At 39.7% G+C, this 18,861-nt stretch overlaps 1 protein-coding gene across 2 annotated transcripts; it reads right to left on the bottom strand.

Annotated features, from left to right (window-relative positions):
- Positions 1-865: 865 nt before the first annotated feature.
- On the bottom strand, positions 866-18,647 carry mtch2 (mitochondrial carrier homolog 2). 2 transcript variants are annotated; one of them, XM_085409772.1, is made up of 13 exons: positions 18,515-18,647; positions 17,037-17,121; positions 16,793-16,899; positions 16,536-16,587; positions 11,908-11,964; positions 10,606-10,663; positions 10,476-10,527; positions 10,336-10,395; positions 6,542-6,635; positions 6,254-6,301; positions 6,114-6,181; positions 5,964-6,039; positions 866-1,552 (listed from the first exon to the last, which is right to left on the bottom strand). In XM_085409772.1, the coding sequence occupies exons 2-13, from the start codon at positions 17,112-17,114 to the stop codon at positions 1,466-1,468; spliced, it is 837 nt and encodes a 278-aa protein (XP_085265898.1). In that variant the 5' UTR covers positions 17,115-17,121; positions 18,515-18,647; the 3' UTR covers positions 866-1,465. The 2 variants fall into 2 exon arrangements, with proteins under 2 accessions (XP_085265898.1, XP_085265890.1); XM_085409764.1 differs by having other exon boundaries at positions 16,536-16,562; positions 18,515-18,641.
- Positions 18,648-18,861: the final 214 nt, after the last annotated feature.

The raw sequence follows: 18,861 nt of genomic DNA, 5'->3' as shown, positions 1-18,861 counted from the left end.
TGGAACAGCGAAGCTCAAGTACAGAAGCCAAGGGGTTGTCACATGATTCGGAAGGAATTGTGGGCATTGTAGGCTCAGCCAATCAGAGCCAGCGGATTTCGTTACTCGGGCATTTTGCTGCAACACGGTCAAAAATGTTGCCGTTCAGTGCCTTTGTAACTTGACTTTTTCGTGAAACGGGGTATTCGTAAGTCGGGGTTCCACTGAAATTGTATAGAGGAACATTGGTGCTGCATATTAACCTACTAAGACCCAAACTCTTTCATGGTATGCATTTTCAATTTCTATTTTGCTATTTGGGCTGATTGGAACCTGATGAATGTAAAAACAAAGAATTACGTGATTTTTTAAAAAAAATTTTTTTTTTTACCTGATTTTTGTTTCGGAGAAAAATGAGACTTGCTTTAAATTTGATAGAACAGTTACAGTATAATGTCCTCGTAAGTGGATGTCAGGCCCTTATAGAGCAAGATTTTGTATTTTGGTCTAGACAACCCAAAATATGACGTCCACATATATGGACGCCAGGTCCTAGGAGGTCGATTAGAAGTTCCCAAGACGAAGGTAGTCGAGAAGGTCCCAAAAGTCTTAGATCCTGAGGGACTTCCAGACAGACAGTTTTATACTTGGCACCAGCAGATTACAGGCACATCATCAGATATCTCTGTTCAGAAGAGTGCAGCAGCAGGAACATTTAAGATTCTGAACAAACTGACTGTCATTCAACAACCAGAGGAGTCAGTGCCCCCCCAACTGCCTCTCAACTGCATGTGCCAATGGCTCTGCACATATAAGTGCCACACTATGTTAAAAATGAAACATCTGTACACTTGTACCACTTCACATAACATACTTCCCAAAAACCTTTTACAGGAAAGACATTTTTTCCTTTTATTTGGGTCAATCAGGAGCTAAAGTACTTTCATTTTTCAGAGTCCACCCAGACCGCTCTACACATGTCTCAGTGTATATACTTCAGAAACACCACCACCACTTGTCCTCACCCCCAATTATCTTTACACATGCACTCAGAGGTCACCTTCAGAATAATTACATCAATACAATACCAGATGAAAAGAGATCCCATATGATCATTAACGTGGCAAATCTTAGACATTACCAAATGCATAAAAAACAAAAAAGAAAACATGAAGGGAAAAAATCACATAATCATTATGCCAGCTTTAGTTTTTGTAAATGTGGAAGTAGAAAGGCAGTTCATATTTTAAAAACATGTCACTGTCTTACAGCTCTGCCCTTTAATATTTTTGTCATTTCATTTAAACAATCTTTCTGCAGTTAACTAAAACTGTTCAGTTCCTAAGCTGGCAAGCTGTTAAGGAAAAAAAACTAATTCAGGGCAAACGAATGCATACAAAAAGCTGACTGTCCAATTCCCAAATCAGGCAATATTGGATTTTTGTTTTATTATCACAACTATGTTCATTTCAGCGCTCCTGAAGCTTTAGAAAAATCTCTTCTGGTCGACTGCGTATGTCTTTCCTGCTGGAAGCTTTCGGAAAAATAAACTGTTGCCTCTGCTCATGTTGCCCTGTAATGAAAAGAGGTAGGAAGTGTTAGTAATAGTCAGTTTACACATAGTTTAATTATTTACATAGCACATTTAATTACAACAGGAGCGTTGACCAAAGTGCTGTACAAGAATAAAACATACATAATGCATGACCGAAAGACAGAACTAGAAAAGAACATTTCTGAAGAAATTCTGGGTGATGCTGCTGGGTCAGTTGTCATCAAACAATCCATGACTGACTCACTACCCTGGCATCGTGATTGCAAATCAGTCGGTAGTACTTCAGAACAAAGGTGCTGTTTTTCTCACCTTTCTTGGAAAGTAGTTGTAGAAGTTAAATGTGCATTAAAAAGTTGACTAATGACAAAAGAAAATTTGGCCACAAACAAATCTGAAAGCCTTTATTCTTGAAATTACTTGAAGAGTGAAATTATGTGTTTTAAATGTCTAAATTCAAGAATCTCAAATAGAAACAGAACATTTGCAAAATATCTGTTGTGTGTCTGTGACAAAGAAGGGAACTGGCATCAAATGAGCAGAAAAAAAATATTTTTAATCCTTAACTGTTATGTAGGTTTTATTTAAAGACTACATGTTAGTGGTAAATGGCCTGTATTTGTATAAGGCTTTACTAGTCCCTAAGGACCCCAAAGCGCTTTACACATCCAGTCATCCACCCATTCACACACACATTCACACACTGGTGATGGCAGCTACATTGTAGCCACAGCCACCCTGGGGCGCACTGACAGAGGCGAGGCTGCCGGACACTGGCGCCACCGGGCCCTCTGACCACCACCAGTAGGCAACGGGTGAAGTGTCTTGCCCAAGGACACAACGACCGAGACTGTCCAAGCCGGGGCTCGAACCGGCAACCTTCTGATTACAAGGCGAACGCCCAACTCTTGAGCCACAATGGCCTAGTGGGGAGATAAAGTGTTAGGACTCCAATTTAAAATAGTGGATGCATATAGGAGAGGGACAGGGAGGAGTCTGTGCTTTGATAGCATTTGTGAGAGAACCATAAATCCCAGCTCAAGAGGAATTACACTGGATGAAAGAGGGCAACAACAGCTACATTTTAAAGTATATATTATACATGTAGACAAAAGGTTTGGGTGGGAAAAAAAGACATATTTTCCAAACTGTTTTTAGAGCAGGTCACATGATCGTGCAGTGGTGGGAAAATTCCATGAAAAATCTAATTTTTCATCAAACTTAAACTGCTCTTGTGGAAAAAAAACATAAAACATATCAAAATATGGCTTTAGTCAATAAAAGTGCAAATTCTTGTGGCCCGTATAATGTTTGAATGACGTCCATGCAGATCCGCACAGAAAGGCCCCGGTGAGATGCTGCAGCCGAACTCAGGACCTTGTTGCTGTGCGGCAACAGTGGTAACTACTAGAGATGGCACGATACCACTTTTTTATGTCCGATACCGATATCATAAATTTGGATATCTGCCGATACCGATATGAATCCGATATAGTGTTTTTTAATAAACAAAACTGTTTTTTAATATCTTGCTGCATTTTGTATAAGTTCATACTCAAGTTTAAAACAACAACTACACTAAAGCTATTCTGTTATACCTGTATGCAAAAAAAATGTTTCATAGTTCAGCAATACTGATCAATCTAATAAACTTAGACCTACACCATCCTCCCTATTCTGGTATTTTAAAGAGTACTTAGCGTAAATATTAAGCAACCTAACTAATAGGGTTCCAACTCCCAGCAACAACAAAAATAAATAAATAAAAAATAGGGAACCACCCCTCACGCTCCACCTCATGATGCTTAATCGACGTAGTCAACCTTAATTTGATGCAGTGTGAAAAAAAATGCACAGAAATCAATTATTTTTCAAGAAATATTAAATAGATTCAACATCTTTCTTCAACAGAGCTGCAGACTGCACAGATGGTACCTTCCCAAAGGAAAAAGTACTATAGCTTACTAGGGTATATATATTAGACTTAATAGTCACTATATACAGTAATGGACTTCTATACATTTTACATCAAATTAAAACTTTGGGTGTCAGATAATTATTTATTAAAAGCTCGACATTTTAAATGAGAATAAGAAAGAAAAGTATGTCTTTGTGCCCCCTTTTCCCTGTTAATGCCCTATCGGCCCCCCTGGCTAAACTTTGCTAGATCCGCCCCTGCACAGTTACCAGCGTCAGCTACGTAGAAAAAGATCCTCGAGTAGAAAGTAATATTAAATACATTCTAACAACAGCTTATCAAGCTTAAACGTGCTGCTGTTGTTCAGCCGCTGGTTTCCTCTTTCTGGTGCAAAGTGGGCCAAAAACAAACCAGAGACACGGACTCACGACAGAAAAGCCGATCAGCTGATCACAGATCAGTTTCATGATTGAAGTAGCAGCAAGAAGAGGCAGTCGCTCCATATATCGGTTGTTAAGCTTAACCCAGGAATGCTTTACAAACATTCAGAGATGGACTTACACACTTGCTTTACTTCTCTTGGGGATAACTTTGTCGGAGATGAAATGCCGGGTTGCTAGCGAAGCTCCAAATGCTCAACCAGACCACCGACAGGTCCCGCATGCCACAGCTGCTCTATCACGTGATGCATACTGCTCCGACGTGCTAACGTTCTGAGGTGAGTTACGGCGTGTTGCAAGTTTTGTCAGGTGCTTTCGTGATATTTAATGGATCGGATTACATTTTTTATTTTTCTCCGATATCCGATCCAGTAATTTAGGTCAGTATCGGACCGATACCGATACGTAATATCGGATCGGTCCATCTCTAGTGTATACTGCACCATGGTCCATTCCAGTAAGTGCATTGTTGAATAGGCACACTTCATAACATCAAGAGGATAATAAAAAGTGTGCTATTGAATTCAACTGAACTCAGATATTTATACATATATAAATATGCTCTGGCAGAACCAGGCTCAGGGAGTGGCAGCCATCTGTTGGTTGGGGGTGAGGGGAAGAAGACAGGACAAAAGACACGTTTCGGAAGAGACAGAAATTAGTAATAATTAAATGCAGGTGGTGTATAAACACATAAGTAAAAAAAAGTGTAAAGAAGAAGGAAGAAAGAAAAAGAAAACATCAATTTCACAGTGAATTACAGGAAGAGTTTTCACTACTGTGAACGATTCATGTGGCAACGGCAAAGCGGCACAATGTGGAGAGACGTTTCTGAACGTGTCACACAAGCTGCCATGCTAACTACCCGATGGGCAGAAACAGCCCGCGAGTTAAAGGCAGGTTTGAGCAAACAGCAGTCTTTTTTCATGAGAACTGTGGAAAACTCCCAAAAAGCCTCATTTAGAGCTACACATTTCTTAATTAAGAAAAAGAAGGCATTTTTAGACGAGAAGGTTTTCAAAGAAGCAATCATGATAATTGCAAAGACTGTGCTTAAAGAGGAGAAATATGGAACTGATGTAATCTCCATTCTCTCCAATGTCCAACTGGGGGCAACTACAATAGTTAGAAGAGTGTCGGCTATGTCCGGGAACTTGGCTGATCAGCTGGACTGGGATCAGGCAAAGTGCAGGTGGTTTAGCATCCAGTGTAACAGTCTGTGGACAGCAGCAGCACAGCTGATGGTCTTCATCTGGATGGTATTTGACGATTTCTCCACAAAAGAAGAACTTCTGACACTACTGTCACCAAAGACAACTATGAGGTCTATGAGGAGTTGACATCTATAACGCTGTGAAGAAAAAGGTACCGGTGGAAAAGCTGGTATCAGTGACCACCGACAGGGCCCCTGCTATGATCAGCCAACATACAGGATTCATCCCTCACTGAAAAGGTGACACGGAGTTCCTAAACTTTATGCTGGGGTACACCGAGTGGACACTTGACCTTTCATTTTAAAGGACATTACTGGGAAACTGAAAGCTGCAAGGCAAAGGTAAGACTGTTGCTGACATAAGTGCTTTAAATGCATTTAAAGCCCAGAGGGACATTTTTCTCTGTGCATTTACAGAGAAAAAAGGTGCTCCACTTCCTCTCTGTGCTGAAAAGATAATGCCTTCTGCATCTGAGACTTTTGACAAAGTTGCAGAAAAGTACTCTTAAGTCATAAACAGGCTTGGACAAGACTTTGAGAACAGGTTTTGGGACCTTGATCAGTTTAAGCCAAGTGTGATGTTCATTTCCAAACCTTTCATGAACGTGGAAACAACGTGCATTGCTCAGTGCGATGCTCAGCTTGGATGCTGGACGGGTGGAAATTGTAACACTGCAAAATGACCTTTACCTCAAAGCCCATCAGGATGAACCAAACTTTCGGTGCCTCGTTGACACAGAAAGTACAGTGGTGTATGCACAGCAGCTGAGAAGGTTGCCAGCCTGTTTGGTTCAACCCATCTTTGTGAATCGTTACTACTGAGCAAATGTTTGAAAGGAGCTGGATTAGTTATATACTTGCCTCTCTGCTAAGATGCATCCAGCAGTCCACCCAGGTGGGATATACTGACGCATAGGGATCTCTGCCTCCAGCAAGCCTAATGAGAAAGTTATAATATGAGTCTGCTTGAATTTAGCAAGTTTGACAGCAGAACATGACGAGCTAACTTACCCACAGTTATTGACAGCCATTATGTTTGACACCAAAACAAAAGGATAGGTGAGCATGCTGGCAAAGAACTGCAAGAAAGAGCATGAACAGCATGAGACTGAGCCACAAACAGCTGCACTGACACTGTCTGTTACACTCACCCCTGTCATCGCCTGAGAGCAGTTCTTGATTTCTCCTGTGTGACTCATCTGTTCAGAAGAAGAGTCACTATTAGTCTGTGTTAGAGCCTCAATTTAAGACTGCTTGACAAAAACCCTCAAGATCTATGTCAGTGCGATACAAAAAAGTAGTTACCTAAACATACAATGAAAAAAATCTAACAAACAAAAGATGGCTGTTGCGTTTTTGCATGCACAAACTTGAATTTCAGGTATTTAGGAAAAAGGTATTTAGATTACAGAAGCCCCTAACTGGAGGACATAGTATACCGAGTCATCAATGGCATATGTATTGATGAGGTGAGCCAGCAGGTTACAAATCCACAGAGAAAGGACATCACCCAGCAGGCGAGGAATCAAACCACTAGGAAAAAGGAAACACAAACAAATAAAGATACACACGCCTTAGATAAAAGAGAAAAAGTAGAGATACTATGATCAAACACTGGGTTGTTTGGAGACTGAAGCCTAACACTGGCTGCAATGATGTTAGCTTAACTCACTCTTTGGCCTGAAGAAAAACAAGAGATACTCAGATATGGTGCTGCAACAATTCACTGAGTATTTCGAATAATTCGACTACAAAAAGTTCTTTGCTTCGATGCGTCGTTAAGGGACCCCTCTGCAGCGCCACTGTTACCATGGAAACTCGAACACGAGCATTTCAGCCACATTTACAACTAAAAACAGACTCAATACAAACGTATTGATTAGCAGTGTGTGAATAATGCCCGACACACACTGATACCACAACAGCAGCAGTGATGATGACGACGCTGGCACAGTCTAACAAAGAGCTGGAGTCTGTTTTACACACTGCGAGGAGCAAAGAGCTCAGCTGAAGAGAACGGGTTTCACATATTCAAAAAAGCAGCGTTGTTTGTGTAATCAGAGTCCTGATCAGCAAACTCTGACGTGATAAAAACAAAGAATATGTGTAGCTGCTTCATTCAGCGCCGTTTGTTTCACACAGCGAAAAATCGACTGTAGCCTCCAGAAGTTGCACAAAAACACGCAGATGAACTGTTAGCTTAGTTTCAGTTGTACAACTTTCTGAATGTTGACACCAACCTTCCTATTTTAAATGAAAGCGAGTACAGGTGGCATTATGTAAAATTAAAGCGTCTTTCACAAGCCAGTAAACTCAGAGCCACTGACCTGAAGGTTGTTAGGTCGTACACCCAATTATCGTTAATATTAATTAATCATAAAATCTTGTTTTCAGCAGCACAATAACTTTACGTCAAAGCACAAGGCAAACTTCAGAATGCTAATGTTTGCTTCACCACATCAGCCTTTAAAGGAGCCACTGAAACCGATTACAGATGAAACAAAAACACTGCAGTTTCTAAAATGAAAACCAACGAGAAATTCACTGTGAAACCTGTGCTTGATCATTTACTATCGCTCGTTGATAAGACAAAAATATTTCTTAGCCAATTAATCGATAGAATAGTCGATAGATTCATGTAATACAAATCAATACTGAGCTGAATAGTCCTGTGAAACTTTATCCAGTGCTGCCTTTGACTCCTTCAGCTGCTACACAACCTCACACAGCACCGCTGCAAACAGGATGTCACACAACTCTCCCACTTACTGAACAGATGAAGTAGTTAATGTCCAGAACACTTTAGGAAGGATTTAAGCAGCCAGCAAGGATCAAATCTGAATAACAGGAAATATTTCATATTGTATCAAATATGGGATCCAGTATTTTCCAGGGGATCTGTTTTGATTCAATTGGATTTCAAGTTCTAGCACTGTGACAACTGATGATCTGCTAATAAGTAACTGCAACAATATCAAGAATGAATGAGCATTTCAGTGCATATGTTGGGAGCCCCGACTTCAGGAAATGAGGCTCAAGGTGCATCAATGCAACAATTGTTGGAAGATGCACTTACATACAAGTAATTTATGTATATTTATGAGAGCAATATTTTTTCAGATTAAAAAAATATATAACAAAAAAAGGCTATAGAATAAACCACTATATAAATGTATGGTTAAAGTCTGAATGCCAATTGTCTGATCATAACGGCGATCTTTCATCTCAAGACGTTAATATGCAAACGGTTTTGTTTTTTTATTATGATCAATGAAGAAAGAAGAAAGAGAGAATTGCCCGTGAACCAAGTTCTCCTGAGACTTGGTGCAAGATTCACTGCAGTGCCGAACACCAGCTAGAAGGCAAGCAAAGGTCTGATGGAGCACCTGATGGATCTTTGTTGTTTTTCATCCATGAACTCGCTCCGTACTCCTTCACGTGATTCTTGCGTAGGTGGTAGAAGAGTTTTCTGGTCCATGTCAGACGGACCAGAAAACCGTACTATGCAAATTATTTCATAGCCAGACCCTGTCCATGCTACAGAGGGAGCCCCTCGTCTAGGAATAAGGTCCTCAGTTTGTTTTGACTGGTCTGTTTGAGCCGCCTGCTTCTGCCTCAGTTTTACTGGCCATGGTTGTTCTCTGTGCCTGCATCCACACGGGGACTATAGCACCATTTATAATTACCTCAAAGAAAAAACAGGAATTTGTTTGATGCATATTCTAAAACTTGATGTTGGAGGATGATGTATATTTTCATTATTTCACATTTATTTTTATTGTGAAAAGGTTTATGTGGAAAATAAACACGCGGACGGCGGAACCACACCCTGGGTGTGTTGCTAACAGCAATGCTGTCGCAGTATTTTCAACCTAAGAGAAAGAGAGAACTTTTAAGAAATAAATACAGCCATTACACTGACCATCAAAACCATGCAAAAAATATGGCTGTAAACAGTTTCGAGGTTGTCCAGGCAGGCAGCGACAGACACAGAGGCAACAGCTGAAGCTACAGGATACTGATTAACAAAGCTGTCAAGGACGACACAAGCTCTCAGCATGTCTGTGACAGACCGGACAGGATGTATCTGAAAGGAATAACTCAACATGTGGCCAAACCAGCTTCCCCAAACACTGACTCGTCTCTCTGACAGCAAATTTCTAAATCAGTTTTCCACTCAAACCTTCACACGGTTATTATTAATAATATTATTGTGCAACGTCAGATCTACTCAACACATTCCAACTACCAAACAATAATAAGAATTCAAAAATAGGGATTCACATCTGAAATATGTCATTTTCAGTCTGCACCTGCCCGGCATAAGAGTGCATACCTACTGGAAATCTCACCTTCTACAGCAATGTCGTCTATTTTTGTCTAATTTTATTTTATTCAGGACATGAAAACTGAACCTGTTTGGTTCTAGTTATTGAAAGTAAGCTTGGCGTGGTTTGCTCCTTCAACTCAACCAGGTTCACACGTCTACAAGTCCCTAAAGACTGTCGACATCTACACTACAGAATGTTGACAGTACTGTGGGCGAGTTATTACTGGATTTACTAAGAGGAGGGAAAATCAGTATTAACTGTCATCTAAGCAATCCATGCATGTGCCAGGTGCCTTAATGTGGAAAAAGCTCTTTTCACTGCATTTTCAGACAACCTAAAATACTCCAGACTAGAGCTTTAAAAAGCAACAAATGTGAAAGTCAATTTGTGTTATTGGGGAATTCTGTGTGTACAGACGTCCGAAAAGAACTGTGACTAAAACCTGAAAAACTAGAATATATATAACTTTTCAGTTTGTCATACATACACTACTCAAATGTGTAAAAGAAATGAAAATCATCATCTACAGGACAAAGAACAATGTACAGCATAATGTTATTCACATAGCACTTCCCCTGGCATCCCGAATCATGGCTGAGAGAGACAGAGGTGTATATGGAGATACAATCCTGTCACAAACATTTTACTACCAAAAATAACAATTTATTGCCAGCAAGACAAGATTTAGATTTTTCTGTCATTGTTATAAAAAAAAAAGGAGATAATAATATTACTAAATTACTAATAAAACAGTTTCGGCAACTCCCTCTTTGACGACACACTGAAGGAAGCTTCTTTAGTTTCTACTTCTGCAACAATCTTTTTCTCTTATTGCCCAAGTCATCCACTTAATGTCCAACACAAGTGTCTGTTGTCCTAAAGACTAATAGTGTCACACTTACGCAAAGAAGCCCAGAATGCCTTCTTCTCTGTAGACTGTGATGATGGAATCAAACACCCCACTGAGAACACAATTTTGTAAACGCTTAATAAATCTCATGGCTCTTCTCATTTAGTGTCACAACTAAAATACTGAAATTACCTATATTTGGTTTCTCTTCCAATGAACTGCACCATACATCGCAAAGTGATCACTGAAAAACAAGTCAAGAGAAACATTTCAGACTTCCTAAAGGTATGCAGGCATTATACTGTGCTGAACCACGCTGTACCATGGAAGGGATGTGTGACGATGGTGGCACAGGAGCGGGCAACCATCTCCCTGGTTGTCTGTTGAAAACACACAACAAGTCACTAAAGTTCAAGTATTGATGAATTGTACTATTAATGCATCAACAGCACTATAACAATAGTACTGTAAGTGCAGCTTGTTATTATCATGACTAACAGTTTCCATGTAATATCATCTGTACTCAATTGCAACTTAACTGTATTATGTGAAACCTATATTTTCAGTTTAGTCTAAAGCCTTTGTTTTCAAATACAATACGATTTAGCTTCAAAGTACACTTGTAGTGATCCTTTGTTGTTGTGGTCGCAGCTAGAAAAGGAAAGCAGAAATCATTTTTTAAAGATATTTCCTGATGTAAATAATCGACACATCATTTGGTTTGAAACAAATATGGTAACAACCAATCAGCAGTGAGCTCAGGCTAATACTTGACCTTGATCACGCGACTTGCAACACGTGTTTTCACATTTGTACAATGTTGTGTCACCGAAGCATATTTGTTGGAATTGATTGTGATGCATTGGGTAATCTTCAGAACTTCATTCTGCTCAGTGGCGAGTATGAAAGCGTTAGCAAGCTAACGCTGGTTAACATCAGACTAGCAGCATTTAGTGTGTGCAACTTCAAGTGCTTTACGTTGAAGTTGTGTCCATTCTGTGTATAATTAACATTGTTATTGCCTGAGTTGTATTTGAGCTGTAAATAAAATGCTGCATTTTTCAAAACAAGCCTCCACTGAAGGATGGAGATGCCACAGTTCCAGTTGTTGCTGAGGCAACACACGAGGTTGATGAGATTTTGTCAACATCTTTGAAACCGGAGCTTTGTTCCCACATCCATCACTACAGACATTTTCCACTGTGGTTAGGCTGACAAAGCACAGGCAGGGCCACAACGATCAGTCTGTATCAGACATTCATTAACACACTTGACTAAGACAAACTGTATGTGCAAGCCTTTATGTGCACACTGTAACTGCAGCTGTTTTTCACTATTGATAATTACACCTTGGGCTTCTGCTGCTCCCAGTTCTTCTGCTTTTAGCCAAATGAAGTATTCTTTACGCTTATTAATTAAATATAACCAGTCTTACATTATACTGTGTTGACTAACTGTGTGCTCAGTTTCTTAAAGTATTACTAAAATACTTACTTTATCTCTTTTTCCTTAATAACAGTATTTTGTTTGCCCTTATTAGGTAAAGTGCTTAGACCAGACTTGACTGAAGTCAAGTGTGGCTGTGTAGTGTTGTGATTTAGCTTTGGGATTGCATAGGTCTTACCTCGTTAACAACCTGCTGTAGAGAGCTCTCTTTATCCTTCTGCTGCCCTCCCAGTATCTGGAAATCAGAGAAACCTCAGCGTCACCATCCTGAAAATTATTTTGACACTTTATACCCTTATTAAGAAATCGTGTACAGATGGCCTGAGGAGAGCGATGAGGAGCAACACACAATTCATTTGTTAAGTGGGGTCAGTGTGGGCCAAGGCCAGCATGTTAAAAGTAGCGCTGCATCTGGAGATTATTTTAGTAATAATGTGTTTAACCGATTACTCCAAAGATGAAAAAACAAAACACAGGTCTTTGAAAAATGAACCGTGCATCGGTTTCCATTACAAAATCTGCCAAAACAAACAAAACAAGCCCTGAACCCAGTCATTGAATTTATGTCATAATAAAATTAACGTTTTTGAAGAAAACACTTTCCTAAGTGCAAAAATTGAAAAAAAATCTCAAGTACAGTAATCGTAAAATAAGGTGTGCATGTAAGTTAAACAGAGGTAATAAATAATATTCCCTTTACTCCCTTTAATAGACCCTTTACTGTGTTACTAGGGCGGGGGTCTCTTAAACTCGTAGCATGCAAAAGAGTTGTAACAGCATTGCATCTCCTGATCGAGGTTTGGTGTTTGTTCATGCGTATGTGCTTCGTGTCTTTGCCTGTTTAAGTGCAAATCAGTCAGTTATGCACCTGCGAGCCTTTAAAGGAGTGCAGGGTGGCTGCAATAATGAAAAGCAAGCCTATTCTGAAGCTTGCCTTGGCTTTGATGCAACAGTCTGTGGTTCCTAAAGTGCAGTTTTATTCTTATTAATAATAATAATTAAGGTTCCAGCCTAACAGGTTAGAGTTTTACTGGCCCAGGTACATTTTTATATTGGTATGCTGAAAATACCAATGTTTATATTTTTGAATATTAACACAATTTTATTAATATCATATAATGTTATTTCACTTTGTATCTGAAAAATGTTACACAAGCCTTACAAATAAATACAGTGCACCCCACACCCCCCTTTAGATTCACCTCTGCTTCTCGTAGGCGTCACTGGCTGGCAGTTACGTTCTTTCTTTAGCGAGTAACGACTCGTCGCAGTGTGTATGTGTGTGTGGGCAGACGTATGTTAAACTATGACAGCTTCACTGTCACTTCTGCTGGTGTTATCAGTCTGTTTAAAAGCTGGGGTCTGCATGGGCTTAATGTTGTTGTGCTTTATATTCCTGAATACGATTCTATGGCAAGTCTATTTGTTGTCAGAGATGTGGGTGGACTGCTCACGTTTACATGGTGATGAATACGAGCGGGTCACAAACAAAGTATCAAGACAAAGAATTTTCAACAAGGATATTTTTGAAATAATCGAGTTACTTGAGTTATTCAGTTCATTGCAGCATTTGTTGAAGGCAGCACACATCAACGCAGCGACTCTGCTCTGCCTCAAACGTTTTATTGTAAATTTGTTTTGCTTGTTTTTCTGACAGAATTTTATTTTGAACATGCAAATTTAACTGAAATAACAAAGAGAAAAGAAAAGAACTTAAAAACATCAAGTTTTCATATATATTTCTGTCTGCAGAACGTGTGTGTTTGAAAAGGAGTAGGATGAAGTTTATACTTTTCCTGTTCCTACCCCCTTTTTCAAATGTAATTATTTACACATCAATACTCTGAATTCAACCTTGACTTGACCTCAGCAGCGATGGCGTGCTGTGAGACACCCTGCTTATGCAGTTCAGCAACCTGATCTCGTTCAAAAGAGGAAAACATTTTTGCCATCAGAACATTATAACAGTGTGACTGCCTGACAGCGATCCATATGATCCATGTATTCTAATTTTTGCCTCATAACTTTTGCACTGTCCACTTCCTGCTGTGACAAAACAAATTTCCCACGTGTGGGACTAATAAAGGTTATCTTATCTTATTTTTGCTTAGATTTGGCCTTTTAAAGGCATGTGGACCTAAACCTTTGATCAGCTGTAAAACAGCTTGTTTCAGTTTCAGTGCTGTTGTCAATAAATTGCATGCTCAAAATGTTGTTTTGTCTTACTCCCATTTCCTCTTGTTGCATGTTGAAGCTCTACTTGAAACCTTTTTAAGACCCAACCATGAAAAATATTGTAGGCGCCATCAAGTGGTCAAACTTTTGATTGGGAAAGCATAAAAAAAACAAGAAACATTTAGTGATTTATGGATTTTTCTTGCTATATAATTCCATATATCTTGCTTCATAGATTTGATGTCTTCAGTATGTATCTACAACGTAGAGAGTAGTGAAAATAAAGAGAAACCATTAAATGAGGAGGTGTGTCCAAACCTTTCACTGGTACTGTATATGCATGCCTATGTGCCTGTTCAGAGGTTCTTGGAAAGGACATGTGAGGACTTATCTACATAGTTCAGCTGCTGTATTCCAACCTAACCCCAGCTGTGCATCATTGGGGACATAAAGGAACTAGATATGCACATCCCATAGACTCCTAGTATATGGGATGTGCATATCCATAGTGCATTTCTGCTTCTTCAAAATACCAACTGGATTAATTTGTTTCCTTCTGGCCCCCACTGATCAATCCCATCACTTAGTGGAGGGGGTCGGCTGTAGTCTCGTCTCCCATGCTGCCTTGTAGGACATAGAAGCCTACACACCCACTGCCCTGTTTTACATCCACAACTGCACAGAACAACGATGGACAAAGGAAGCAGATGTTATCAGAAGAGACTATGGATGACCAGGGATGTCCGTTTATGAGAGACCGTAACACTGCCCTTATGTTTAGAAGAGAAGGAATTACATTAAATATAGACAGATAGATAATTATACATTATGTATTCTCTTCCTACATAAGTGCTTTCTAACATTCAAACTCCTTTGGATGCATCAGAGAGCAACTTGAGGTTAGTATCTTGCCCACTGACATTTGGCATGCAGACTGGAGCACACAGGGATCGAACCACCAACCTTCAAATTAGTAGGTGACCTGCTCTACCACCTGAGCTACCTGAGCTACAGCCACCCCTGTGCCAAATCCAACCTAAAGAAAGATATCAAGAAAGATATCAGAGGCAAAAGCAGAATATCGGAGGAAGACTGAGGGACATTTCAGAGAGAAAGTCCCAACAGCATCAAGATCTAAAAGTGAGCAGTGATATGCCAACTCTGGGCGTTCTGGCTATCAGTGGTTAGGTGCTATTTCAGGGTGGTTATGTTGCATCCTTGGACAGTCAAACACTGCCATGAGCTGGCACTGAGTCAATCACTTCTCATAGAACTGCAGGCACCTGGTCTACGATGGCATTCAGGTTGTACATACAACATCAAGGCTTTTGATCTTTTATTGCATAACTGTCATGTTAACTTCATCCCCATGTGAATGTGACTTTCTGCATTCACATTTGTTCCATGTCACGTTCAACTTACGTTAACCATACTTAATAGTCACAAATATTTGTATGTATATGACAAACTTTTGATCAAGTGACTACTAATATGGAATTAAGACTGAAAAAGATGCGGAAGCCTGGCAGAAACGACCAGTTAAATGTAATGCTTCCAGCTTCCAGTCTGCTCTTTACCTGCCCTTCGTACAGACAGCAAACCTTTAAAATATAAAAGTTTAAACAAACTGGTTAAATGATACATGTTGCTGAAGGCTGATGGCAGCTGTCCTATTTTTACATGGAAACGATACTTTCAGTAAACAGAGGTGAACCATGGGGTGTAGCACGGTATATTAACGTCCCGGGGCTAGCGATATCTCCGGTGGGGGACCAAAATCTATCTCAGCCCCGCCCGTCATGCTATATGACAGCCGGACGGGCGATTTTGCGAGCCCGGTTGAATAGTGCATTCATTAAATTACATTCATATTTAAAAAATAAAAATAAAAGCTTTTTTCACAAGCCAATAAAAATGTGTATCGGCCAGTAAACTCTGAACCACCGACCTGCTGGTTGTTAGGTTGGACACTTAGTTATTATTAATATTAATTAATGTCTGCAGCATCATAAGGCCTGTTTTCAGCAATATAAAAACTTCTTATTAATGTCAGTTAGCCTTCAGAATGACAGTTATGGTAAATATTTTACGCGTTAGTTTAGATTGCGTATATATCTTATTTTATTTGACTTTCACTGTACTTTATTATTATTTATATCGATTATTTATATATTTTTGCATTTGTGAAAACGCATTATTTAAAAAAACAACAACAACAAAACCATATGACATGTAAATACAATCAAAGGGTTTAGTTTTTGTTTAGTGGTGTCTTTTTGACAGATTGCTCATTAATACGGCAAAAGGATTTCTTATCTGATTACTCGATTAATCAATGGAATAATCAATCGATTATTAAATTTACTATATTTTACAAATTTTTCTACCACATTTATTTTCAAAAATAACCTGAAAACAGTATTAGATGCTCTGCTATAAGTGATGCAGGCAATACAGTGCACATTGTCTGTTAAAGTTCTCAGAAGTGAAAGAACAACAGATTTTAACATAGAAATGCAGGAAGTGCTGCTGCACAGGAAAAGGATGAAGGGGCCAAACTGCTGCATTTTACGGGGAGTCAGTGAACTTATCATACTGTGACTACAAACAAGATCAGAAACAAAAACTTACCTGTGGGGTGCCTTGTTCTTGACATTTCTGGAAGAGGATAGAGGTTATCAAGCTGCCAGAATGAACAGTTTCAGTTACACTTACAACACAGATGGCAAGAAACTGAGTCCCAGCACATAGCTCATTTATGAAGGCCATTAGTATGCATCACAAATGATTGAAATAAATGACCACCTAAAAACATTCAAAGAAAAGACTGGACAGAAACTGGCTGTTTGATCACATCTTTCTGTGGCAAACCCATCTATTCAGCTTACCTGTGCAACTTTGCTGTGTACGAGTGTGCCAATGGTGCCTGCACAAAGCCTCGGACCAAGTCCTTTGAAAAGACCAGCTCTTCCATCAATCTTAATGATGTGTTTTGCTGAAACATTTAGTCCAGAGCAGGACACAGTGTAAATAGTGGTAAAACTACAAAGGTAAATATCCACATACAATCGTTCAAAGCACAGTAATACTATTACCAACTCCATTTATAAAAATATCAAGAATCAAACTTGCCATAAGCAAACAGTCCAGGTAGCTGGTAGACTTGTCTTCCAAATAAATTCCTACCCAGGGTGGGACGGAGTGGCTCATGTCCTACCTGATAACACACACACAACACCAAAAACAATGAGAGGGTACCATAGGAGGGGGCAAGCATTGACTTTATGTATCCTAGAGAAATACAGCAAAACACCAAAAACACCTGGAAACACTAAAAGCAAGTCGAGTTGCCCGAGGTTCACAGAATTTACAGAAAAATGTTACATTTTTGTGATTTATATCGTTGTCAGAACGGTAAATATCTTAGACCGTGATATGAGATTATGGTCATAGTGCACAGCCCTGAGCTTGATATCTGCTCTGGTGCCTTTTACCAATACATACAGACTTGGATTATTTGCACAGAGCCAGGAAGGACTGTGTCCAGTACTGAATGGTGCTGTGGAGAGACAGACCATGGAGACAGACAGAACACATCACATGCTTTATAGCAAGAAGACAGACAGACAAATCTTTATTTTTTTTACTGATGATGTTGACTTTTGATTCACTTATTTGGTTATTTTTCTTTTACAAAACTATGTTTCCTGAGATCACATAAGTTTGACAGGGCACCAGTGTGTGCGCTGTGCTGCATTCATATATTTAGCACACAGTTGATGATTAGCCGACTGCCACAAATATGGACACGGTATACACAAGGCAGACAACTGTTAGCGTCTAGTAAAACTGTCGCTCCGTATGACTCATTCTGTCATTAAGATCTACATGCAGCTATTTCTGGTTTTAAGCAAACGTCCCCGGAGCTCTGCTGGTGCTCGTTATTTTCATGTTTTTCAGGAGCTAAAGGCATCGAGCTAGCAGTATTCGTAACTGAGAAGCAAACAGCATACATTTCTCCCGATGACAAACTTGTGAATATACACGGTGTGTTGAAGACATCAGTGTAAAACACTACGTTGGAGCTAATCAGCTGGCAGCTAACTGGCGGTGATCTCTAGCAGTTCAACAACTTAACGCCGCTGGCTTTCTTGGAAAATAAGCCATGTATGAACTGTGTACAATTACGTCTGTAGAACACAGATTGTTTTTATTCAGTCTGCGCACAGAATATAAATGAAGCAGGGTAACATTGCAGTTAATTATTAACTTTCGATTAACACACGGATTCCGCCTATTGCACAGCAACGAGGAAGCAGAAGGTCACAGGGACAACAGACGGGACAACCATGTGGCTGATCCTATTACTGGGACAGTTCCTGCTATATTCTCAAATAAATAGTTATCAAGACTTATTAATGTCTCTGTGTGTGCTACAAACCTACTAATCTACTGGTAAACGAGGCAATACACTGTGAAAATGAATGACAATTTCCTCTTCTAGTAAGATACTAGCGAGAGTTACAGTATTTACAACGATAAGTACAGAGTGTCTGAATCAGGCCCGGGAAGGAAACGTAACAGAATCTGTCCAAACTCTCACGTCTTACCTGGATCAGGACTTTAATGTACATCAAAGGATGGGAGAGCACAGTAAGCCCTGATCCCAATAACACTTGACCACAAACATCCGCCATTTTTGGAGCGTCGATAGAGACCGGAAGTTCTCCTATTTCGTTTTGCTTCTGAGAGCAGATAACGTCCGTGGAAAAAAACACTGCCATCTAATGTTTATAAGAGATATGACAACGATGTCCTTCGTTCTGAGACCATGTTCAAGTCTGAGGCAGCCCAGTGTTGCAGGCCAGGTCCGTTGCGTCTGCTATGAAAGGTTAGTGAGAGTTAATACTTGTACAGCTGCAGTTATAATGGATTGCATTTATATAGCGCTTTTCTA

The sequence above is a fragment of the Rhamphochromis longiceps genome, linkage group LG1 (assembly GCF_057381845.1).
Source record: "Rhamphochromis longiceps isolate RC_006_pf linkage group LG1, R_longiceps_female_GT1.1, whole genome shotgun sequence".
NCBI classification, from domain to species: Eukaryota; Metazoa; Chordata; class Actinopteri; order Cichliformes; family Cichlidae; genus Rhamphochromis; species Rhamphochromis longiceps.
Note: the sequence above shows the minus strand (reverse complement) of the source record. Positions and strands in the feature narration are given on the sequence as shown.

Bases quoted from the DNA above. Each gene is read 5' to 3' on its own strand.
- mtch2 (XM_085409764.1), bottom strand. From the start codon at position 18,601: ATGGCGGATGTTTGTGGTCAAGTGTTATTGGGATCAGGGCTTACTGTG. The intron at 6,182-6,253 runs GTGAGTGTAACA...TCTTTCTTGCAG, and splicing joins GCTCTCAGGCGATGACAGGG to TTCTTTGCCAGCATGCTCAC. The intron at 1,553-5,963 runs GCAAGTATATAA...TTTTCATTACAG, and splicing joins GGATGCATCTTAGCAGAGAG to GGCAACATGAGCAGAGGCAA.